Source organism: Neomonachus schauinslandi, chromosome 1 (genome assembly GCF_002201575.2).
Source record: "Neomonachus schauinslandi chromosome 1, ASM220157v2, whole genome shotgun sequence".
Taxonomy (NCBI): Eukaryota; Metazoa; Chordata; class Mammalia; order Carnivora; family Phocidae; genus Neomonachus; species Neomonachus schauinslandi.
In genome coordinates this window covers 154,160,650-154,187,118 of record NC_058403.1, presented here as the reverse complement: position 1 = coordinate 154,187,118, position 26,469 = coordinate 154,160,650, and the positions used below count along the sequence as shown (strand labels likewise).

The window sequence follows — 26,469 nt, the reverse complement described above, 5'->3', positions numbered from 1 at the left end:
GCCCCCCCCCCCCCCTTTTTTTTGGCTTTTAAGTTTCACAGGAGACACTCCCTGGGCATCCTCTTTCCCACAGCTAATTGGGAGCAGAGATTGTAACCTGTTCATTGTGATCCCATCAGCACTGTGAGAGCTAGCCAGGCCTTTCATGAGAAACACTCTCTGCTATTGCAGGTTTAATTTGATTTTACACGCAATGATTGTGATTTTGTTTGCTACAATGTTCTGTTTTGATAGCTTTCGTTAAGTAGATGGCAACTTGTGTCGTGGTGAACGTGACCTTGAGCCAATTAGGAGATACTGGGTGCTTGCAGTCAGGGCTCTCCCTCGTCTCACCAGACAGTGAGCAATGTGGACGTCTAAAAGTGTGTCTCTCTACATGTGTCTTAGTCGTGTTTATCTTGAGTTTTCTCTGTGAGCTGAGATCACTCAGACTCTTCCTTTCTCCTATTGATTCCTAATAGTTAATGCAGGTAACACAATGAAAGATCTTCTTTAGAAAAAGGAGTTAAGGGAGCTGAGAATTTCTTATATATTAACTGTATCTTAAGGGATGCTATTTAGGTTCAAGCTCTGTCTCAAAATGTCTGTCAGATGATTATCATGGTTTGATTGATGGGATATGACACAGCTCATCTTTAGTTTTATATTGTCATTCTTTTAGGACATTATAGTAACGATTCCTGAATATCCTCTGTTTACACATAGGTTAGAGTGGTCCGATACAATCTGTCTTCTAATATTATTAATGGACCTTATAAGAGGAATAAAGTTTCAAGTAAATATCATGTAGCAGGCATGTACATAAGAAGGTTAAACTATAAACTATTGATACATATATATATCTATATTTCTCTTTCTCTTTATAAATATATCACTGGGTACATCAGTGTGTATATATATGTATATACACACACACATACATACATACATAGACATATGCACACATACATGTACTGTGTTTTGGTGCATATATGCAGTTTTTATATTAAGCAGGATTAAAAACAATGCAGGAATATAAAAATGTATTTTGAGAACACAGTTTATTTCTGAGAAGCAGTTTTTTCCTTATTGAGACACAAGTGGTGTGTTCATACCTGACTACTAGAGTCCAGTGGGGGGACCTGGGAGAGGGTGCTGGGACATGGCAGCAGCTACAGGGGGCAAAGGGGCTCCCCGTCTTCATTGTACCAGCCTTTACTTCCTCTGGGGGCTCTGTGCGCTCATCATCCCTTTTCTGGATTAGAGGCAGCATGACCTGCACAGAGACACTGTAAGGAGTTGTGAGAGAGACTTTTGTTTTTGCTTTTGAAGTAAGCATGTGACATTAGCCAAAGACAGAAGCAGTACTATGTTAGTATTGTTATGGTGTTATTTAATTTAGAGGTCCAACTATAAGCCAGGTTAGTTATTGCTTCCCTTAAATTAGATTTTGCTTTGTTTGGCTAATCATTAAATGGCTGTAATAGTAAGAACCCTTGTATTTGACAACAGATCATTCAGCATTCTTAAAGGAAGGACTCTTGGTTTGGGTTGTTTAGTTTTATTTTTTAATGGAAATATAGTTGACATACAATATCCTATTAATTTCGGGTGTACAGTATAGTGACTGGACATTTACTTACTTTATAAAATGATCACCATCATAAGTCTGGTTAACCATCTGTCATATGAAGTTGTTACAATATTATTGACTGTATTCCCTGTGCTGTACTTTATATCTCCATGACTTACTAACTTTATAACTGGGAGTTTGTACCTCTTAACTCCCTTTACCTATTTTTTCCATCCTTTGATCCCCTTCCCCTCTGGCAACCACCAGTTTGTTCTCTGTATTTATAAGTATGTTTCTTTTTTGTTTGTTCATTTGTTTTGCTTTTTTTGTTGTTTTTTTTTGAAAGAGAAAGCATGAATGGGTGGGGAGAGAGAGAATCTTAAGCAGGTTCCACGCCCAGTGCAGAGCCCAATGCCAGGACTCCATCTCACTACCCTGAGATCATGATCTAAGCCAAAATCAAGAGTCAGACACTTAACTGACTGAGCCACCTGGGTGCCCCTGTTTTGCTTTTTAGATTCCACAGATAAGTCAAATCATATGGTATTTGTCTTTCTCTGTTTGACTTATTTCACTTAGCATAATACCCTCTTGGTCCATCCATGTTGTTGCAAATGGCAAGATATCATTCTTTTTTTTTTTATGGCTGAGGAATATTCCATTGTATGTATGTTTATATACTACATCTTCTTTATCCATTCATCTATCGATAGACATTAGGTTTATTCCATATCTTGGCTATTGTAAATAATGCTGCAATGAACATAGAAGTGCAGATATCTTTTTGAATTAGTGTTTTCATTTTCTTCAGGTAAATACCCAGAAATGGAATTGTTGGATGTTATGAAATTCCTATTTTAGCTTTTTGAGGAAACTCCATACTGTTTTCCATAGTGGCTGTACCAATTTACATTCCCACCAGCGGTGCTTAAGGGTTCCTTTTCCTCCACATCCTTGCCAACACTTGTTATTTTTTGTCTTTTTGATACTAGCTGCTTTGACACATGTGAGGTGACATGTCACTGTGATTTTGATTTGCATTTCCCTGGTGATTAGTGATATTGAGCATTTTTTCATGTGTCTGCTGGCCTTCTGTATGTCTTCTTTGGGAAAATGTTCAGGTCCTCTGCCCATTTTTTAATCAGATTGTTTGGGGTTTTTTTTTTTTTTTTTTGGTTGCTGAATTGTATGAATATATTTTGGATGTTAACCCATTATCAGATATATCATTTGCAAGTATCTTCTACCATTCAGTAGGTTGCCTTTTCATTTTCTTGATGGTTTCCTTTGCTGTACAAAAGTTTTTAGTTTGATGTAGACTCAATAGTTTATTTTTGCTTATGTTGCCCTTGCCTGAGGAGACAGAACCAAAAAAATATTGCTAAGACCAATGTAGGAGTTTACTGCCTGTATTCTTCTTAGGAGTTGTATGGTTTCAGGTCTTACATTTAAGTCTTTAACTCCATTTTGAGTTTATTTTTGTATATGGTGTAAGAAATTGATCCATTTTCATTCTACAGCTACATATAGCTGACCAATTTTTCCAACACCATTTGTTCAAGAGACTGTCATTTCCCCATCGTGTATTCTTGCCTCCTTTGTCATAGACTAATTGACTATATATGCATGGCTTTATGTCCTGGCTGTCTATTCTGTTCCATAGATCTATATATCTGTTTTTGTGCCAGTACCATACTGTTTTGATTATTGTAGCTTTATAGTATAGTTTGAAATCTGGGAACATGATACCTCCAGTTTTGTTCCTTCTCAAGATGGCTTTGGTTATGGGGGTGCCTGGGTGGCTCAGTTGGTTAAGCATCTGCCTTTGGCTCAGGTCATGATCCCAGGGTCCTAGGATCGAGTTCCGCATCGGGCTCCTGGCTCAGTAGGGAGTCTGCTTCCCTGCTCATGTGCTCGCTCTCTCTCTCCTATCTCTGTCTGTCTCTCTCAAATAAATAAATAAAATCTTAAAAAAAAAAAGATGGCTTTGGTTATTTGGGGTCTTTTGTGGTTCCATACAAATTTTAGAATTATTTGTTCTAGTTCTATAAAAAATGCCATTGGTATTTTTATAGGGATTGCATTGAATGTGTAGATTGCTTTGGTTATTATGAACATTTTAACAGTATTAATTCTTCCAATCCATGAGCATGGTATATCTTTCCATTTATTTGTGTTTTCAGTTTCTTCCATCAGTGACTTACAGTTTTCAGAGTACAGGTCTTTCACCTCCTTTGTTAAATTAATCCTGTGTATTTTATTATTTTTGATGCAATTGTAAATGGAATTGTTTTCTTAATTTCTCTTTATGATATTTTGCTATTAGTGTATAGAAACACAACAGATTTCTATATATTAATTTTATCTTATTCATCTTTACTGAATTCATTTAATCTAATAGTTTTTTGGTGGATTCTTTAGGTTTTTCTATATATAATATTATGCTATCTGCCAGTAGTGACAGTTTGACTTTCTTCTTACCAATTTGAATGCCTTTTATTCCTTTTTGCTGTCTGATTGTTGCGGTTAGAACTTCTAATGCTATGTTGAATAAAAGTAGTGAGAGTGGATATCCTTGTCTTGTTCCTAATCTTGAGTGTGATGTTATTTGTGTTTTTTGTTATGTGTGGCCTTTATCATGTTGAGGTATGTTCCCTCTATACCCATTTTATTCAGAGTTTTTAGATCATAAATGGTAGAATTTTGTCAAATACTTTTTCTGCATCTATTGAGATGATCATGTGATTTTTATCCTTTATTTTGTGAATGTGGTATATCACATTGATTGATTTGAGGATATTGAACCATCCTTGCATCCCTGGAATAAATTCCATTTGATTATGATGTGTGATCTTTTTAACGTATTATTGAATTTGGTTTGCTTATTTTTTGTTGAGGATTTTTACCTCTATGTTCATCAGTGAAACTGGCCTGTAATTTTCTTTTTTTGTAGAATCTTTGTCTGGTTTTGGTATCAAAGTAAATTCTGGCCTCATAGAATGAATTTGGAAGTGTTCCTTTCCCTTGAAATTTTTAGAATAGTTTGAGAAAGATAGGTATTAACTCTTTAAATGTTTGGTGGAGGGGCACCTGGGTGGCTCAGTGAGTCAGTCGGTAGTGTCCGACTCTGGATTTCAACTCAGGTCATGATCTCAGGGTTGTGAGACTGGGCCCCATGTCGGGCTCTACGCTTAGCATGGAGTCGGCTTGAGATTCTTTCTCTCCCTCTGTTCCTCCCCCTCCCCACTCACACTCTCTAAATAAATAATAAATAAATAAATAAATAAATAAAATAAATGAAATCTTAAAAAAAATAAATGGTGGAATTCACCTGTGAGGCTGTTTGGTTCTGGGCTTTTCTTTTTTGGAAGTTTTTTGATTACTGATTCAGTTTCATTACTAGTAATCAGTCTGTTCAGATTTTCTCTTTCTTCCTATTTCAGTCTTCCATGAAAATTGAGTGTTTCCAGGAATTTATCAGTTTCTTCTAGGTTGTCCAGTTTGTTGGCATATAACTGTTGGTAGTAGTCTCTTACACTCCTTTGTATTTTTGTGATGTCAGTTGTAACTTCTCTTTCATTTCTAATTTTATTTATTCGGTTTCTCTTTCCTTCCTTCCTTCCCTCCTCCTCCTTCTTCTTCTTCTTCTTCTTCTTCTTCTTCTTTGATGAGTCTTGTTTATCAATTTTGTTTATCTTTTTGAAGAACCAGCTACTAGTTTCAATAATCTTATTTTTGAGTTCTCTATTTCATTTATTTCCACTTCGATCTTTATCATTTCCTTCCTTCTGTTAACTTTGGGCTTTGTTCTTTCTCCAGTTTTTTTAAGTGTAAGGTTAGATTGTTTATTTGAGATCTTTCTGGTTTCTTGAGGTAGGCCTCTACTACTATAAACGCCCCTCTTAGAGCTGCTTTTGTTGAGTCTCATTGATTTTGGAACAATGTGTTTCTGTTTTCATTTGTCTCAAGGATTTTTTTGTTTTTGTTTTTAATTTCCTCATTGATCCATTGGCTATTGGTTCTTTATTAGTGTGTTCTTTGGCCTCTGTGTATAGGTTTTTTTAAAAAAATTTTTTGTTGTTGTTGATTTATAGTCTTATACCATTGTGGTCAGAAAAGATGCTTGATATGAGTTCAGTCTTCTTCAGTTTATTGAGACTTATTTTGTTCTCTAATATGTGATTTATCCTGCTGAATATTCCATATGGACTTCAAAAGAATGTGTGTCCTGCTGGTTTTGGATGGAATTTTTTGTATGTATCTGTTAATTCCATCTGGTATAATGTGTCATTTAAGACCACTGGTTTTTTAAATTGATTTTCTGCCTGGATGATCTATCCATTTGTGTAAGAGAAACATTAAAGTCCCCTACTATTATTGTATTATTATCAGTTTCTCCCTTTTTGGCTGTTAATATTTGCTTTATATACTTAAGTGCTTCTATGTTGGGTACATAGGTATTTACAACTGTTATATCCTCTTGTTGGATTGATATTTTTATTATTATGTAGGGCCCTTCTTTGTTATACAGTCTTTGTTTTACAGTCTATTACGACTCTAGCTTTCTTTTCATTTTCATGGAATATCTTTTCTCACCCTTCACTTTTAGTCTGGGCATGTCTTTAGGTCTGAAGTGAGTCTCTTTTAGATAGCATATAGATGAGTCTTGTTTATTTACCCATTCAGTCACCCTGTATCTTTTGGATACACTTGGAACACTTTGTCCATTTATATTTAAGGTACCTTTGATAGGTATGTACTTATTGCCATTTTGTTAATTGTTTTTGGTTGTTTTTCTAGTTCTTCTGTGTTCCTTCTCTTGCTCACTTCCCTTGTGATTTGATGATTTTCTTCAGTGTTATGTTTGAATTCCTTTCTTTTTATTTTTTGTGTATCAGAGGTTTTTGGTTTGTGATTACCATGAGGTTCACATATAATACCTTATGTATGTAACAGTATATTTCAAGTTGATGGTTGCTTACGTTTGAACACATTCTAAAAGCACTACATTTTTACTCTCCCCCCTCCCTCTTTTATGTTTTTGTCATCATATTTCACATCTTTTTATTTTGTGTATCCCTTAGTTAACTGTTGTAGATATTGTTGACTTACTACTTTTGTGTTTTAACCTTTATACTAGCTTTGTAAGTGGTTCACCTACCACCTTTACTATATGTTCACTGTTACAGTTAGATTTTTTCTTTTAAAATTTTCTATTCTTTTCCACTTAAAGAAGTTCCTTTAACATTTCCTATAAAGCAGGTTTAGTGGTGATGAACTCTTTTGTGTGGGAAACTCTTTATTTGTACTTCAATTCTGAATGATAACCTTGCTGGGTAGACTGTTTCTCTTTGTGGGTTTTTCCCTTTCAGCACTTTGAATATATTGTGCCACTCCTTTCTGACCTGCAAAGTCTGCTGAAAAATCAGCTGATAGTATTATGGGTGTTCTCATGTATGTAACTAGTAGCTTATTTCCTGCTGCTTTTAATATTTTCTCTTTAATTTTTGACATTTTCATTATTTTGTATCTTGGTATGAACCTCTTTGGGTTCCTCTTGTTTGGGGCTCTCTTTCCTTTTTGGACCTGGATGTCTGTTTTCTTGCCCAGGGTTCTCTTTCCTTTTTTGGACCTGGATGTCTGTTTTCTTGTCTGTTTCAGCTGTAACTTCTTTAAATAAGTTTTCTGCTCCTTTCTCTTTATCTTCTCATTCTGGGACCTTTATAATGCAAATGTTAGTACCCTTGATATTGTCTTGAAGGTCTCTTGAACTAGCCTCAGTTTTTTTTTTTAAAGATTTCATTTATTTATTTGACAGAGAGAGAGAGGCAGAGAGAGAGAGAAGGAGAAGCAGGCTCCCTGCTGAGCAGAGAGCCTGACATGGGCTTGATCCCAGGACCCTGGGATCATGACCTGAGGTGCCCCAACTATCCTCAGTTTTTGAAATTCTTTTTTCTTTTTGCCATTCAGGTAGGGTCATTTCTATTATCCTGTTTTCCAGATTGCTGATCCATTCTTCTGCATCCTCTAATCTGCTGTTGATTCCCTCTGGTATATTTTTCAATTCAGTTATTATATTCTTTGGCTCTGATTGGTTCTTGTTTTATATTATTTCTTTCTTTCTTGAAGTTCTTGCTGTGTTCATCAGTTCTTCACCTGAGTTTGGTGAGCATCTTCATGACCATTACTTGGAACTCTTTATCAGGGAGATTGCTTGTCTCTTTTTCATTTAATTCTTTTTCTGAGGTTTTGTCTTGTTCTTTCATTTGGAACGTATTCCTCTGTCTTCTCATTTTGACTCTTTGTGTTTGTGTGTTTTAGGTAGATCAGCCACATCTCCTGGTCTTAAAGGAGTGGCCTTCTGTAGAAGGTGTACTGTGGGGCCCAGAAGTGCAGTCCCCTACTGGTCACCAGAATCAGGAGCTCCAGGGGTGTCCCTTGTGTGTTCCCTCCTGTTTTGGGTGAGCCACAACTGTTGTGGGCTCATGGTGGATGGGAGCCCCTTTGGGGGAGCACCAGTTAAGGCAGAGATGGCCTGGGGGGTGTGGTGGGGTGGGAGCTACTTTGGGGGCTGCCTTCCAGGGTGGGGAGAGTTGAGCCGGCAGGTCTGCAGGGGAATACCAGGGTGGGGCTAGCAGCGCTAGCAAGGTTGATAGAGAGTGTCAGAACTCTTTCTCACCAGTACTAGGCTAGCTAGGTAGGGTGAGAAAAATGGCATCTGCCCACGCTTCCATTCCTGGAGAAAGTTCCTGCAATTCCCTGCACCTCTGGCACATTCCCCAAAATTAGTCAGTCAGTCTCCTTTATGAATGGCCCAGGCACTTTTCAAACTGCTGCCTCTGCACTAGGTCTTAGGGCGAGTATGTGGGTGGGTCTTTTAAGAGTGGAGTCTTGGTTTCCTATAGCCCTCGGCTCTCTTTGGATTAAGCCCTGCTAATTTTCAAAGCCAGACATTTTGGGCCCATCTTCCTGGTGCAGGTCTCCATGGCAAGATTGCCCCATGTGGGGCTTGAACCCGTCACTCCACAGGGAGGATCTCCCTGCATGTGATATCCCTCCCACTGCCATGCTGGGGGTGTGGGTCCCGATCAGACCACTTCTCTGCCCCTCCTCTGCTTCTTGATGTGACTTTTTCTTTCTAGCTGTGGAAGAGTTGTTCTATATGTAGTTGTAGCCTTGGTGTGTCTGGGGAGAGGTGAGCTCCAATCTGCCATCTCGATCCTCCTGGGAAGCAGTTGTTTCTTTCTTTAAATAGGCCTGCACAGCATCATACTTTCCTTTGAAGGTAAGGGTCATCTTAATTACATTCTTAGCTGACAAGAGAAAGTTAAAGGATTAAAAGAAAACCTCTATTTTTAGAAGCTGAAATTGGAACCATGCTTTTGGCATTGATGGTGAAGAGAAGCCTGGTAATTTAGGACTTGAGGCTTTATATTCTGAGTCCTTCAGTTCATTGTCCTTTTTTTAGAAGTAGCTGGTTTTTATGCCTGCCTAGAAAGTCATCTATAGTAGAATGCAGTCAGTTTTTTAAAAAGAACTTAGAAATAGTAAAATAAAGTAGATGTTGTCAGTTCAAAGTTGAATAACTTGACACAGTAATTGAAAAGGATAGTAATGGGAGAAAGAATAAAGTACAGCTCTACATCTTCAAATAAGAGATAGGAATCAGAACAGTTGTGGATGACCGACTTTCACTCATGTGAGCTGAAGAAAAACCCACTGAAACGCTTTAGAATAAAAACATTAAATAATGGATTTTACAGCATCAGTGGCTAATATAACTTAAACCATGTACCTTTTTCCCCTAATTAATGATATTTTGAGTGTATGCCTTTTTTAATCATTAAGAATTTCATCACATCCCTAGGTTTTCAAGACTTTTTAAAAAAGATTTATTTATTTTTAGAGAGAGAGAGAGCATGAGAGCAGGGGGAGGAGCAGACGAAGAGGGAGAATCTCCAGCAGACTCCCTCCTGAGCATGGAGCCCGACCTGGGGCTCGATCTCACAACACTGAGAGCATAACTTGAACTGAAATCTGGAGTCAGACACTTAACTGAGCCACCCAGGTGCCCCTGCTTTACTTTTAAATTACTCTGAAGATTTTATGATAAGGCCTCTGTCTTGAGAATACCATCTCTCTTTGTTATATATAATATTTCTACACGGAAAACTTAAAACATACTTTTCTTCAATGCTGCAGACATTCATTTATCATCCTCCTGAAGGGCCTGTTGCTTAATATGCTCATCACCTTTCTTTGGTGAGAAGGTAGATAGGAGATAAGGGAGGCAGCCCTTGGAAGAGGTGAACTGATAAACCTTGAAGAGCTCAAAGCTTATCAGTGAATGAAAACAGCATCTCCAGCTCTTCTTTTTGCAAATTCCATCTTATAAGCAGCTATATTCTTTAGAGACTCTATTAGAAGCTTGTGTGGAAAGTAGTCCATCTCCCCACATATGGCACAAAGCACTGCATCGGAGCTCCCCATGTCTGTTGAACACACTTCCTGTTAATAGAACCTGAAGACCCACCCGCCCAGTGAGTCCCTCTAAATAATTATGGATGAGAGAATGCCCTGTTTTCACTTACACTTATCAGGGGATATTGTCTTTGGTTAAATTCATTTGTCTCTTTCAAATATGTGCATGAGTGATAAAATCATACCAGTCAGCTGACTGCTGAAAGTCTGATTTTATTTGATTTTGATATTTGCTGTTTATAAACATAAGCTTTTGTTATCAGATTAGAAAAGATGAAAATGATTCTGCAAATATTCAATATCATCAAGAATAAAAGGAACTGAACACTGTCTTTTTACCTTCACTGTAGTGGGAGGACAGATTGGTAGTCTTTCTAGGGGCAGTTTTATAATAGGTGTTCACGTTTAAAATACATATGCTCTTGGACCTAGCAATTCTACTTATAAGTGAGTTTGAGGAAATAGTGGGCAGGTGGGAAAAGATATGTGTATAAGAATTTTAACATTTATTTGTTTATTTATTTATTAAGATTTATTTATTTAAGAGAGAGAGTGCGACAGGGGGAGGGACAGAAGGAGAGAATCTCCAGCAGACTCCCTGCTGAGCGTGGAGCCTGATGTGGGGCTCGATCCCAGGACCATGAGATCATAACCTGAGCCGAAACCAAGAGTAGAATGCTTACCTGACTGAGCCACCCAGGTGCCCTGAATTTTAACATATATAATGGCAAAAAAGTGGGAAGCAGGAAACAAGTATTTTTCAATAGAACATTAAATTATAGCACTTCATACAAGGGAATATTATGATACTGTTAAAAAGGACATTTCATGTTTATAGGCATTGGCATTGAAAAACATTTGTTATACACTACTACATGAGAAAAGATTACAGAACAATGTGTATAGAATGATCCTACTTTTATTTTTATAATACATATTTATGGATGTTTGTTTTAAAGTTTGGTTTTACACAAAATTGCTGTTTACAGTGGTTATTTTTTGTGGGAGGATCTCTCCCAATTCTAATTTGTACATTTCAGTATGGTTTTTACATAAACTTGTATTGCTTTCATAGTTAAAGAAAATACTCAAGATATTTCCATGTGAAGAACAAAAGAATATATGCCTTTAGAGTAGGCAGTATACCACTGCTCCTTGTGTAGCACCCCTTCCTTACTGGGCTGTCTTTCCAGCATTTGAAGAAGTATGTCACAGTGATGAGTGATCTCAAATCCCTTTTATCTAGTTTGGCACATTTTCCCTCCACAGTGAGAAGATTGCTCACCTCTGGCATTGTGATTCAGGTGTTCCCACTGCATGATAACGAAGCCCTAAAGAAGCTTGAAGACAGCTGGTACACCCGGTTTACTTTGAAGTATCAGCCCCTAGGTACGTGTCAATACCTGTTCTCATAGAGAACAAGGACTACCAACGAGGCGTCATGATTCAGCAGTGGTGCTTTCTCACTATCTCGGGTAGATGTTTAATGCTCTGCTGGGCAAGGCTCACCAGCTGCATGTGGGCAAAAATTGGGGTTGGATAAGATGGTTTACATGACCTACTTAGTAATTTATTTTATTTCCAATAGCATTTCCTATGGGCTGAATGACAAGCTTTCATTAAATTTCACCAATAGCACAGGCTATTCAGAGTGGCCTTCATAAGTACATGTCCGAGTTGGAGTAGGACAGATTTTAGGAGAATTTCATTTGACTGTGAATATCCTGTATTTGAAAATTTCTCTTTCTTTAGAGCTAATAATTTGAGTGGACCAAGCTGTGCTCATTTTTAGGGGCAGACAGGCCTAAACATCTTTTGAGGTAGTTTGTAAGTATCTTGGTGTATATTACTGAATCTATCCCTTTTCTCTGAATACAGTTACAAGAGTACCCATTAATTTATTTGGTATGTGTTGAGCATTACTGTATGCAAACTGACATCAGTGTGGATATTCAGATTTTTGGCTTTAGTTATGTTTTTCTAAGCATAAGGATTATTAAGCTGTTAGATTTTACCATAAGTGTTGCTATCCATATTTCTTTCAAGGGCATTTCTCTTTTGACTTTGTTTAAAGGAATCCCTCTAAAATAATTTTATTTCTAATTTCCATTCCTGAAAACAGCTACTATAATATTGTAACAGTAAATAAAAATTTGTTTTTAAGATGAAAATTTGAAATTGCATTTGAATTTTTTCTTGTATTCTTTGAAAGGAAAAGTTTGTTTTTAATAGTTCTAGGTAATACACTAGCAGTTTTGTGTTACATTTATTGACATTTTTTTCACTTTGTGTGCCATTTAGGTGCAGTAAATTTAAGTATATAGCCTCTAGCACTTGTAGGTGACAGTATCCAGTAGCTGCTTAGAAATTGAGGGGAAAAGTGAGTTAATGGTGAAGGCTGAGCATGGTTGTGGTAGAGGGTGTGAGGCTTTGGGGACTGCTGGGACTGGTGATAGCAGCTGGGGCACAGGTGAATCTTGACCTTCCCCTTAAGATCAAAAGAGGGACGTCATGTGATTTGGAGCCCAGAACCCTGAGCACCTTTTTTTTTTCATTGTTTGGATATCCTTTAACCTGATTCAGATTTGAGGTGACCTGATCATACCAACTATTTTAACATGTCCGTAGGTTAGTTAGAAGAATAAGGATAGGGGAAAATAGCTTATACCAGTTTACTCTGACCCATCTGCACAGACGATCTGACACATTATCTTAAAGTTTTAACTGCGTATAATTAACCAAGAAATAATAACCCCATTATTGTACCTCCCCAGCCCCTGCATCGCACTCTGATCCCAGTGCAGGATGCTTTTACAACCCAGGCACTCACCCAGGTAGATGCAGCTGGCAAAGGATGTAGTGTTTGAGACCCCTTTTGGGTTAGCTCCTGCCGAGTTCACAGAATATTTAACAGTGATGTTGCTTGTCCCTTCTTTTGCCCAGTTCTTATAGGAAGGTATAGAGATAAATGTGTCCCATGGCTGTTCTAGAAGTTAATGTGTAGAATATTGTTTTGTACTTTTGAATAGCTTTTCTCCAGTGTATTGAATCATTTGCCATGGCACATTGATGAAAATTTACATTTTTGGATAGCGGGAGCAGATACTGTGGATGGGGAGTCTTCTTTGAAAAGAACATCTATAACTATGATATTAAAGTGAGAGAAAGGCAGGGAATATAAATTAAACCCCCAAATTAAAATGGCTCATTGGCTATATGGCTGAGTTTAAGCTAGGATCGTGGAGATTTGGGACAAGCCCCAAGCTGAGTTTTTCTTTGGGAAGAGGGCACCCATCAGATAAGGAAGTAAAGAGGAAACAGACCCTGGGTGCCTTTCAGAGCAGCCCCAGCCTGGGCTCTAAGCTGGGGCAAGTATTGGGCTCGCTCTCCAGGCAAGTGGGGTCTGTGTACTGCATGGAAGATGGATTTACTATTGCACACTGATTGGGAAATGAGGGTATTAAATGATCCCCATTTAACTACAAAAATAAATAAGCTTACTTGAAATGGTGAAAGTCTTTGGTAGTCTCTACTTAAGGTCTTCTTTTTCCCTTTCATTGTAGACCGTATTCGTGGCTACTTTGGGGAAACAATCGCTCTTTACTTTGGATTTTTGGAATATTTCACTGTTGCCTTAATCCCTATGGCGGTCATTGGGTTACCTTACTATTTGTTTGTGTGGGAAGACTATGACAAGTATGTGATCTTCGCCTCCTTCAACCTGATCTGGTCCACAGTGATCCTGGAAGTGTGGAAGCGTGGCTGTGCCAATATGACCTACAGGTGGGGGACACTTGTCATGAAGAGACAGTTTGAGGAGCCCCGGCCGGGATTCCATGGGGTCCTGGGTATCAATCCCATCACTGGTAGGGAGGAACCTCTCTACCCCAGCTACAAGAGGCAGTTGCGCATTTACCTGGTCTCGCTGCCCTTTGTGTGCCTCTGTCTCTATTTCTGCCTGTATGTCATGATGATTTACTTTGACATGGAGGCCTGGGCCTTGAGTCTACATGAGAGCAGCGGATCCGAGTGGACCAGCGTCCTGTTGTATGTGCCCAGCATCATCTATGCCATTGTGATTGAGATCATGAACCGCCTCTATCGATACGCTGCCGAATTTCTGACTTCATGGGGTAAGACGTGATGCTTGCATTTATGTCTTATTTGCGTATAGGAAATGTTGCTTGGATCATAGGATTCCTATAACTGCAGCTTTGCAAAGATGTTGCTGTGGGCTCACTATAGAGACGTAAGGAGGAATTCATCAGCTTTGTGGGTTCTGATGCTCTCACCTCCTGGTTATTGTGGCCGTCATAGACGAATGTTAGTCACTGCACTCCAGGTGCCCTGCTAACTCTTTGTCTGTGGTATCTCATTTTCACCTCCTCAGCACACCATGAAATAGAAGTTATCTCACCGTTTTAGGGATAAAGACCCTGAGAGTTAGCAGTGTTCAGGCAAATTGTAGAGCCAGGCTAATCCAGACCTCTCTGTGTCTAAAACCTGTGATCCCAATACTATAATTTTGTATTTTTTGTTGGGGGTAAAGTAGATTGAATTATCTTCAGATACTTTGGCCAAGTGAACTATGTCTGGTGTCTGACAAACAATTATCTAATGGTTTAGAGCACCAAGGATTGCCACTGGCCTTAGTAGAGTGGGTACTCTTGTATATATCTGTGCCAGAGGGGAATGGATATAGTTTAAAAATGGTCTTGGGGCGCCTGGGGGGCTCGGTCGGTTAAGCGTCTGCCTTCGGCTCAGGTCATGATCCCAGGGTCCTGGGATCGAGCCCCACGTCAGGCTCCCTGCTCAGCGGGAGCCTGCTTCTCCCTCTCCTCCCCACTTGTGCTCTCTCTCGCTATCTCTGTCACTATCTGTCTCTCTCTCAAATAAAGAAATAAAATCTTTTAAAAAAATAGTCTTGACAGGCCATTCTCTATTTATTCACTCAAACAAGTTAATATGCAATGTTATTCCCTAGGAAGAAGTCTGTATCTTAACTTCATGGACCATAAAGATGTTTATGTTATTTTTAATAGTCATTTAACAGCTACTATGTATTGAGTGCTTTCCTTATGCTGGAACTGGACTGAGGTTTTGTATTGTTTCTTATCCTGACGGTGACTCTGAGAGGAGGGGGGCGTTAGCACTATTTTTGTAGGCAAGGAGGCTGAGTATCGGGAGGTTGAGTGACTTGCCCAAGGACAGACAGTGGCTGAGTAGCTGAGTGGGGTTCCAGTCCAGACGAGTCTAACACCACCTCTGTGCAGGGTGACACTTCTCTTCAGAATCTTCTTTGTTCTTTTGCCCTGCTTTCTTAGGGCCTGTCCTGTGTCTCCTTTCCCTAGCTGAGGACGGAGATTTGAGTTGCCCTTTAAGTTAATCCTCGTAACGCACACATACAAAAACTTTATTGCCCTCTTTAGAGGTTGCTATCAGTTTTATTTTATTCAGGGTCTTTTTCTGGGTGGCTCTCTATGGGATCATTTGCCAATACTTCCCATGTTTCTTCGTTGCAGTAATACTTTAAAAGTAATTTCAGAACACGGTGCTCTTGCAGTACTGTGAGAAATGTGTTCTAAGTGTAGTTTCTTCCTGTGAGATGTTCTTGTGGGTAAGTGGTAACCATGAGGGACAGTCTGGCATGTTCACTCACTGAGGCTCCGGTGCCTGACATCTCTGCCTCAGCTCATCTGCCTTTACCCCACAATAGCCTCCCCTACTGCGTGCTTATCTAAGAGAAATTTCCTCTCCTTTTCAATATTTTAGAGAATCACAGATTGGAATCTGCCTACCAGAATCATCTAATTCTGAAAGTTTTAGTGGTGAGTAGAGTTTTTATATACAAATCCATTTGAATTTTGAAACTTACGTATACTAGTTAATACTTAGGAGTATAAATAGGAAGGCTGGCTTCTAATTTAAGATACCAGATAGTTAATATATTTTGTATAGGCAGGCAAAGATTGATTAAATGTGTTTACATATACATTCAGTAGTCTTACTACCTATGTGTGTGTTGTAAGACTTTAAGTATAGAAATTAGTTGTTTAGCCAATCTCTAGTAATTTAAAAATCTAACTAACCATGTTACAGACATGTTTCTGTTCTTTTCCTTTTGGTGACTTCTTTGTTTCACTCTTCAACAATTCTTCCAATTCAATTCAGTGATGGACCATTACATTTTTTGAAAGATGTACCATTAGATGGACCATTAATTTTGTGAAAGAAATTTCCGAAGTCTAAGAGGTTCCCAGCATGTTTTAGTGGGTAGGAGGAAAGAAATGGAGAGAAGGCATAGTGTAACCTGCTTGCTGTTTGTGTAAAAGCTCGCACATTATGCCTGTTTCCATCATTATGAAAAATAATAAATACCAGCTTGGAAGCCCCTCATTTATCAGGAGGTTATCTCAGCCATTGGTAACATAACTGAGGGTCAAGAAAGGTGCAGAGAGTCCTCTGAACTCTCAACTGGAGCACAGCCCCTGTACCTTACTCCCAGGAAAGGATTCCAGAGAAATGAGTTTTTGTTCCAGCTACAGAAATCATTCTAAGAAGCTTATTGATCTAGTTTTTCAGGCCTTAACAGATTAGAAACTACTGATAGGAAGGTGTTTAGGTTTCTGGAAGGAGGTAAACTTATAGAGGCAAGAGTGGTAAGGAAATAGAAAATTTTTCATAAGTAGGTAATAAAAATTCAGCAGTTTTAGCAGTTTGGACATTAGAAAAGGTGCAAGCAGCCATACGTACTAAAAAGTCTTTGAAGGCATCATGCTAGCACTGTGAGATAATTGATATTCCAAATGCCGGTGCTGTCTGGCCGTCCTGGTATCTCCCCGCGGCGCAGGGGAGTGCCAGGCCTTACAGGGAGGGAAGCACGCTAGTGAGGACTCCAGAGCGATCCCCCTTGCCAGGTCTGCAAGGCTCTTCAAATGGACAGGGGATGGGGCCAGGGGGGTGGGCAGGGAGTGAGCCCCGCCCGGCTATCTGGGGTGCTGGTTGGGGGTGGGAAAGGCTGGGCCTTGGGTTGGAATGTAGTGGAGATGCGCTGGCACTGTCCTGGAGTCCCAAGGTCATTGGTCCTCTAGGCTCTAGGCAGATCCCAGAGAACTCCTTTGCTCACCCCTGTGTTCATTCCAGAGTTTGTGGACGTGCTTAGTGAGGAGGAATAGGGAGAAACAAGTCTATGGCATCTTGTCAGGACTGGAAGTCCCCTCATTACAGTTTTAATGCTGTATTTCCAGTTTTGATGAAGTAATGTAAAGCAGTGTGAAATCTTGCTGTCTTTTTTTGACAGTTCAACTTTCTGAATTGCTTCGCCTCGCTTTTTTACATTGCTTTCGTCTTGAGGGATATGAAGCTGTTGCGTCAGGTGAGTGAATAGCAGAAGGTATTGGTTTTACAGGTTTTAGAGGTACTTAACTATATTCAGGGAATGTAATTGTCTTCACACTATTATTTTTACAAATGAAGTCTTACATTTTGTATATTTCTAAGCCAACTCTAAATAAAAAAACATTAGCCATTGCACTGTATATCATACTCAACTGAAAAATTAGTTGAAGCTAACCAACTTGTAAAATTAGTCATACAGTAGTGGAAAATAAATCGTTCATCTCAAAGCTCGTAAAAGCAATTCTAATGAAGAACGTGTATTCCTTAATTGAAGTTTTGTGTGTGTCCCAGAGTGAGGGGTGATTGATAGGACTTTAAATACATTTCACTTTGAAATGAATAAGTGGTTAAACTTTAGAGGCCAGCAGAATCTATGCAATGCTGTGTCTTTTCTGCGGTGTTTAGGAAGTCTGACGTTTACTTTGGTGTGTTGACATTCTTGGATCACAAATGCCAGTGAATGATAAATTGAATACAGATTATTGCTATCTAAATTATCTTTTTTATAATTGAGCCAGCTATCAGTAAGGGCTGTTCCTTCTTGGTTTTAATATACTGTGATCGTTAGTAAAAAAAATATCAAAAGCCTAGGCTTGGGATTATTTTTCAGGAAATTGTATAATCAGAGAAAGATTTTGTAGTTATGGTTCTAACAGCTTGCATAAAAGTGAAATCAAATGCTGTGTTTCTTAACAATACTACATATATTGCTACTTTTTTTGGAAAATTTAAAGTTCAAAATAGTACATTTTGCAATTGATAAGTTGAATGTACATACTGTCTTCTGTCCTGCCATTAGTGTATTAGTAAGGTATGACTTCTCATTTCTAGTACCTTAGAGAGTTTCCTTTTTTAACAGGATAGGGTGTGAGGATAGGAGAGGACTTTTTAAATAATATAATTTTAATACCAGGAAAAGTGGTATGTGATAGAAACACTTCTCTCTGCTTGGGGTAAGTAGAAATTGACAGAGCATTTCTGGAAACTACTCGGGCAGCTTTGCCAAGAACCTTAATCCATGGGGCGCCTGGGTGGCTCAGTTGGTTAAGCTACTGCCTTCAGCTCAGGTCATGATCCTGGAGTCCCAGGATCGAGTCCCGCGTCGGGCTCCCTGCTCGGCAGGGAGTCTGCTTCTCCCTCTGACCCTCCTCCCTCTCATGCTCTCTGTCTCTCATTCTCTCTCTCTCAAATAAATAAATAAAATCTTTAAAAAAAAAAAAAAAGAACCTTAATCCATCCCTAGTAAATCATCAGAGATAGGGCAAAGATTCATGTACACAGATATCCAGGGAGCAGCATTTATAGTAGTGAAAGTTGGGAATAATAAAGTCAACAACAGTCCGTGGACTACTTGTATTTTTACATGTGACTGGAAAGAAATATCCTACGATGTCAGCAGTGGTTCCATCATGCTTGTGGAATTATGGGTGGCTTTTTCTCTTTTCTAAGTTTTCTCCAATGAGGGAGGATGTATTCGTTTTATAATTTTTTTTTAAGTTTGGCCAAACTGCTTTTTTTTTTCAAAGTTGGCAATATCATGTAGATTATTATGTTGTAGCAAGGATGAGATGACAAAAAACACAAATTTTAAGTAAAATTGTTCCCCTGCCAACTTGTAATTGATTTCTTATAATCTTATTTATATTGCAACTTTTTTGTATTTTAATATGTCTTAACTGTGAAAAAACAATAAATTGGAAACATTATTCTAGCACCTAGCTTTTCCAATACTAGTTTTTATTAATAGTATACTATTTGTTAAGTTTCCATTTTATTTACTACATGATTATACATATGATATGTATACATGTGATCTTATTAAGCTACATTGTCAGATTCCATTTGTGTGCTTCTTTTTAGAGCTTGGCCACTCTCCTCATTACCTCCCAGATCCTTAACCAAATTACGGAATCTCTTCTTCCCTACTGGCTCCAAAAGAAGCACCATGTGCAGGTGAAGAGGAAGGTGCAGGCATTAAAAGCGGACATCGATGCTACAGTATATGAACAAGTTGTCCTGGAAAAAGAAATGGGAACCTACTTGGTAAGTTTGAATATTGCTGAAATAACCATTGACTCAAAGGGAGTAACAGTCATGCACTGAGCATAACAAGTGTGTCTAGGTTCACTGTCTCAGATGTGGCTACTTTGTAAGTGTCATTCCCGCCAGCCAGCGTCCTCACCAAGAGCTACGTTAAAGCTTAAAAAAAGGTGGAACTGGGCATTGAAGTGTTGCTGCCTTACATCTGAAGTCGTGCCTACCAGCAGCAGAGTGGGGGCTTGGCCAGTTCTGTCACTGCTCTGCGGAGGCTTGAGGCGGCCGGCCGTTGCTGCGAAGACGCAGGAGCCAGGGAGGGATGGGAAGGCTGCGGAGGGGCAGCACCTGCCGGCTTGGGGCGCTGCCAGCGCCTGCAGGACCCTGAAGCCCGCTGCTGAACTGGAGCTCCAGTCGGCAGAGTCATTTCTAGTTTAAATTACTTACTGGCATGGTGAATACAAACGGTCTGAGTTCACCAGGGATCTGCCGGCTCTGTGGCCACTTGTAACAGCTCCCCAACCTGACCGTGTGTTCGTGGGCAAGGGCTGTCGGGGTCCTGTCCGCCCCAGGTCACTGTTTATCCTGCACCTTCCTTCTCGGCGTGGGACCCTTCTGAGGGAAATAGACCCTGCAGTGGCTCATCAGCGAGGGTCCCTTACTGGCAAACTCTCTTAGTCTTGTCTTCCATCTTGATGAATCGTCATTTGAGTTTCTTGGCTTATGTGCCCGCTTTTCTCATGTGTGTACGAGTTTTAGTTGGTACGTTCATCTCGAGGAGGAGTATATTCTCTCTCTGCTCACTTTTCCCTCCCTTATTTTCACAACTATCCCCTGAGCTGCTAAGTCCTTAGTCCAGAACCAGGTGTTTGTAGCCCAGAGCTCCCACCTTGTGATGACCTCAGGGATTTTGGAGAGCCAGTAAGGTAGCGTGCTGTTGGCCCAAGCTATAGTTCCAGAGCGGCAACTGTGGCTTTTTTCAGCCCCCTTTCAGGGACAGTGTTCCACTGTCCTAGCTCCTGGTTTTGTGCAAACAGCCTGGCCCCAGTGATGCTGCACTGGAGCGGGATGCCTTAGTCCCCTGCTCCATGGATGCAGATATGGCTGCCTCCCTTGGCCAGGTTCCTGCTTACCACCTTGCATTTTGTTCCATTTCTCACCTGTACAGCTGTTTTTCTAGTTTTTGAGTGGTGATAGGCCTCTCTTGAAAATATATGTATATGCGGGCGCCTGGGTGGCTCAGTTGGTTAAGCGACTGCCTTTGGCTCAGGTCATGATCCTGGAGTCCCGGGATCGAGTCCTGCATCGGGCTCCCTGCTCGGCAGGGAGTCTGCTTCTCCCTCTGACCCTCCTCCCTCTCATGCTCTCTGTCTCTCATTCTCTCTCTCGCAAATAAATAAATAAAAAATCTTTAAAAAAAAAAAAAAAAGAAAATATACGTATATGCACTAGCATTTTCTGTCACTGCTGTCTTTGGGGGAGAATGTGATTCAAAGTATAAATTTATAGCACACTTGACCAGTAACACGATTTATATTTATATGTGAAGTGTCAGAGAAAACACAGGTGCATGTATGCACATGCGCACAGACAACACACACACATATACACACACAAGAAGAGTTAAAGGAACACATTTGCACAGTGTGGTGCCATCTTGTCTGAACTGGTTGAGGGCTAGCTTACTGTGGCCTAAAAACTCCATCTAATTCACGCTGTCTGAATCCTTTCCTTGCCTGTTCTGGGGAGTGGTATTTCTGGCTGTATTTATTTTTCATCCTTCTCTCTTTTATGGAAGCCAACCAGCAGTCTTTCCCCCAAGCTCTTTATTCCATCCCCTCTGCATCCCCTCTCATTTTTAGAGGCCTCTTTTCCCAGTGCCCACCTGGAGCTCCCCCATCTCCCACTTCCCTTTCGCCCTACCCCACCTGTCAGCAGCCCTCCTGCCCCAAACCAAGCAGACCCTCACATCTTCTGCTCTTCGTGTCCTGTCTTTCCTACCCCTCACAGTTTCTTGAAATAATTCTCCATATTATTATCTCTACTTCCCTACTTCTCTTCCTGTAATCAGTTAGAATCTGCTTTCATCTCTTCTTTTTCTCTGAATTATTTGGGCAAACAACATCATCCCCTGAAGTCCTCCAAACCAAATTCACACTCTTCTCTAGACCAGTTTCTTCTCCTTTTCCCCTGGCTCAGTGAATGGTACACAGTAATTCAAGCAATATGCCCCTCGCCCTAGCAATTTTAAGTCACCTAAGAACTGTGTGCTAATAAGGTGACACTGCCAGAATCTTACACCTCACCTTTTTGGCACTTGATGACATCTGATAATACCTTTGTGAAGGAAGGTAAGATAAGCATTGCTTTTCCCGTGTTAATAAAAGGCAAATGAAGCTCTATGTTGTTAATCACTTGGCAAGTAAATCAGGATCAAGATTCAAGACTTTGCTTTTCCAGTTGAGAGTCTTTCTGTCATTGAGCACAGGCTCTCTGATGTGAAGGAAAGGAAATAGTGCACTAGTTTCTCTTGCGGGTCCTGAATCTGTGAGTGAATGCTGGGTTAGCACTGCTTCTCCTTGACCTGTTGCATGACCCTGTGTGATCTGATGCGTTTCGCCCTCCTATCCTGTATGTCCCCCTCTACTCTCTCTACTGGAGTGACAACCCAGTATTTGCTCTTTCAACTCACTCCATGTACTGGGAGAGGGGACATGCTTTTTGGTCACATTTGATCTAGGTCGTTGTTTCCTATGCACTGTTTCTTCCCTCTTGGTGTATTTTTCTCCTCCCTGAAGTCAGTGAACTTAGAATTGTGTTTTCTGTAAAGCTCATCCTGACTGCTATATGAGAATCTAAAATAATATTACCAAGTTTTGGGGAAAAAAACCAATCTGACTGAAACACAAAAAAACATTATAAAAGTAATACTTGTTATGCACTATAGGAAACTTGGATAATTCAGGACAGGGTAAAAAGTAAGGAAAAAGAAAACCTTCATAATGTCCCCACTAGGGGTAGTCCGCTAGGGTCTTCTGACCCTGCTGCGCCAGCCACAGGGCTAAGGCCATGTAGCGCCTCGGTCTTCATTGTGCCCCTCTCCTGTGAACTGCCAGTTCACGTCCAACTGCATAGCTGCATGAGTATGAATTTTCATGATGAATACTCCAATTAGAGCAGCATATTGCCACACACTAAATGAGCTGCCTTCTAGTAAGCTAGACAGTAGGAAATTTGCTAAAAACATAAACGAGTATTACTCTCTACACTGAATGTTTTGTCTTAGAAAATGTAATTACTTTTCAAGCAGTATTTTATTGATTAATGTTTTTATTTAAATGAATCGATGAGAAATATTATTTTACAGTCTTGAGTTTTAATTTCAAATATGGTAAATATCAAATACAAAACAAGAAAAGAAACTGACTAGAAGTGGAATCTGACCAGTGTAGGTAGAACTCCTACAAACAAAAGGCCTTTGGTGTCCTCATTTTTAAGAGTTTAGGGCTTCAGGGCGCCTGGGTGGCTCAGTTGGTTAAGCGACTGTCTTTGGCTCAGGTCATGATACTGGAGTCCCTGGATCGAGTCCCACATCGGGCTCCCTGCTTAGCAGGGAGTCTGCTTCTCCCTCTGGCCCTCCCCCCTCTCATGTGCTCTCTCTCTCTTATTCTCTCTGTCTCAAATAAATAAGTAAAATCTAAAAAAAAAAAAAAGAGTTTAGGGCTTCAAACTGGGCTGCAAGTTTGGTTCAACATCCACAAATCAATCAACGTGATACAATACATTAACAAAAGAAAGAACAAGAATCATGTGATCCTCTCAATAGATGCAGAAAAAGCATTTGACAAAGTACAGCATCCTTTCTTGATTAAAACTCTTCAGAGTATAGGCATAGAGGGTACATACCTCAATATCATAAAAGCCATCTATGAAAAACCCACAGCAAATATTATTCTCAATGGGGAAAAACTGAGCGCTTTCCCCCTAAGGTCAGGAACGCGGCAGGGATGTCCACTATCACCACTGCTATTCAACATAGTATTAGAAGTCCTAGCCACAGCAATCAGACAACAAAAAGAAATCAAAGGCATCCAAATCGGCAAAGAAGAAGTCAAACTCTCACTCTTTGCAGATGATATGATACTTTAGGTGGAAAAACCAAAAGACTCCACCCCAAAACTGCTAGAACTCATACAGGAATTCAGTCAAGTGGCAGGGTATAAAATCAATGCACAGAAATTGTGGCATTCCTATACACCAACCACAAGACAGAAGAAAGAGAAATTAAGGAGTCGATCCCATTTACAATTGCACCCAAAACCCTAAGATACCTAGGAATAAATCTAACCAAAGAGGAAAAGGATCTGTACTCAGAAAACTATAAAATACTCATGAAAGAAATTGAGGAAGACACAAAGAAATGGAAAAACGTTCCATGCTCATGGATTGGAAGAACAAATATTGTGAAGATGTCAATGCTACCTAGAGCAATCTACACATTCAATGCGATCCCCATCAAAATACCATCCACTTTTTTCAAAGAAATGGAACAAATAATCCTAAAATTTGTATGGAACCAGAAAAGACCCCGAATAGCCAGAGGAATGTTGAAAAAGAAAAGCAAAGCTGGTGGCATCACAATTCTGGACTTGCAGCTCTATTACAAAGCTGTCATCATCAAGACAGTATGGTACTGGCACAAAAACAGACACATAGATCAATGGAACAGAATAGAGAGCCCAGAAATGGACCCTCAACTCTATGGTCAACTAATCTTTGACAAAGCAGGAAAGAATGTCCAATGGAAAAAAGACAGTCTCTTCAACAAATGGTGTTGGGAAAATTGGACAGCCACATGCAGAAGAATGAAACTGAACCATTTCCTTACACCACACACAAAAATAGACTCAAAATGGTTGAAAGACCTCAATGTGAGACAGGAGTCCATCAAAATCCTAAAGGAGAACACAGGCAGCAACCTATTTTTCCAAAGAAGACATCCAAATGGCCAACAGACACATGAAAAAGTGCTCAACATCGCTCGGCATCAGGGAAATCCAAATCAAAACCTCAATGAGATACCACCTCACACCAGTCAGAATGGCTAAAATTAACAAGTCAGGAAATGACAGATGTTGGCGGGGATGCGGAGAAAGGGGAACCCTCCTACACTGTTGGTGGGAATGCAAGCTGGTGCAGCCACTCTGGAAAACAGTATGGAGGTTCCTCAAAAAGTTGAAAATAGAGCTACCATACGATCCAGCAACTGCACTACAGGGTATTTACCCCAAAGATACAAATGTAGGGATCCGAAGGGGTACGTGCACCCCGATGTTTACAGCAGCAATGTCCACAATAGCTAAACTGTGAAAAGAGCCAAGATGTCCATCGACGGATGAATGGATAAAGAAGATGTGGTATATATATACAATGGAATATTACGCAGCCATCAAAAGGAATGAGATCTTGACATTTGCAATGATGTGGATGGAACTGGAGGGTATTATGCTGAGCGAAATAAGTCAAACAGAGAAAGACATGTATCATATGACCTCACTGATACGAGGAATTCTTAATCTCAGGAAACAAACTGAGGGTTGCTGGAGTGGAGGGTGGGGTGGGAGGGATGGGGTGGCTGGGTGATAGACACTGGGAAGGGTATGTGCTCTGGTAAGCGCTGTGAATTGTGCAAGACTGTTAAATCTCAGATCTGTACCTCTGAAACAAATAATGCAATATATGTTAAGAAAAAAAAAGAAGATAGCAGGAGGGGAAGAAGGAAGGTGGGGATAATGGAGGGGGAGACGAACCATGGGAGACGATGGACTCTGAAAAACAAACTGAGGGTTCTAGAGGGGAGGGGGGTGGGAGGATGGGTTAGCCTGGTGATGGGTATTAAAGCGGGCACGTTCTGCATGGAGCACTGGGTGTTATGCATAAACAATGAATCATGGAACACTACTTCTAAAACTAATGATGTAATGTATGGTGATTAACAATAAAAAAGTTTTTAAAAAAAGAGTTTAGGGCTTCAAAGACCAAAAAGCTTGAAAACTGCAAATCTGGAATAACCCCCCTGCCTTTTTTGTTTTTCAAGGCATTGGTTTTGGTGCAGCCAGTTGGTCCCCTTGTTTCCTCATAAGATTCAAGCATAGCGGTTACTGAAAGGTACCATCATTGTACCCTATCAGGGGGCATGATGTCAGGTTGCCCCCTGTGTGGAGCTACCTTGTTTGATCCCTTGGTTGACCTGGTGATAGGCAGATTATAGAGGCTGTTTTTCACTTTGTAATGTATAAGTTATCTGCTGGTAGATACTTTGAGATTTTCCTTTTTCCTATAACTGGTACCCCTTTAAAAATAGTTTTTAATTGGTTGTTGCTAGTACATGGGAATGCTGTTGATTTTTGTATGTTTTATCCAGCAACCTTGCTGAATCCTCCCATTATTTCCAATCCACTTTCTTGGATTTTCTATGTAGACAGATATTTCAGCTATAAATAAATAATGGATGTTTTCTTTTTTCCTCCATCTTGATAGTTATTATCTATTGGGTTCACTAATATGTTCAGTATAACTTGGACGGAAGTAGTTACAACAGGAATCTTTCTCTTGTTCCTGATTTTTTTTTTTTGTCTTCTCATCATTGAGTATCACGTTTGTCACATGTTTTGGGTAGGTAACTTTTTATCAGTTTAAAAATGTTTTTTTTTTCCTTAATTACTAAGAGTTTGTATTGTGAAGGATGTTAAATTTTATCAAATTCTTCATTTATTGCTTCTTTTGAGACTATCATATTAAATAAAGTCCTTTCATTATTTAATATTTTCATTTACAATAATAAATTTCCTAATGGAACACCAAGTGTACATTTAAATGATTAACTCCACTTGTTCAGTATTTTTAAATACACATTGTCAGGTTGAATATGTCAGTATTTTATTTAGGATTTTGTGCCACTTATTAATAATTTTCCTTTCTCAATCGCTGAGGGCAGGGTCCCC

At 39.7% G+C, this 26,469-nt stretch overlaps 1 protein-coding gene across 3 annotated transcripts in view; it reads left to right on the top strand.

The window, feature by feature from the left end:
• The window catches only part of ANO10 (anoctamin 10), a 226,720-nt gene that overhangs the window by 19,327 nt on the left and 180,924 nt on the right, over window positions 1-26,469 (top strand). For 2 of the 3 annotated variants that reach the window (XM_044920854.1, XM_044920849.1), the window contains exons 5-9: window positions 11,303-11,422; window positions 13,597-14,166; window positions 15,806-15,861; window positions 17,334-17,408; window positions 19,292-19,474. In XM_044920854.1, coding sequence (XP_044776789.1) covers window positions 11,303-11,422; window positions 13,597-14,166; window positions 15,806-15,861; window positions 17,334-17,408; window positions 19,292-19,474 — 1,004 coding nt within the window. The remainder of the gene's footprint in view (window positions 1-11,302; window positions 11,423-13,596; window positions 14,167-15,805; window positions 15,862-17,333; window positions 17,409-19,291; window positions 19,475-26,469) is intronic. The other variant, XM_044920851.1, reaches the window with a different exon arrangement.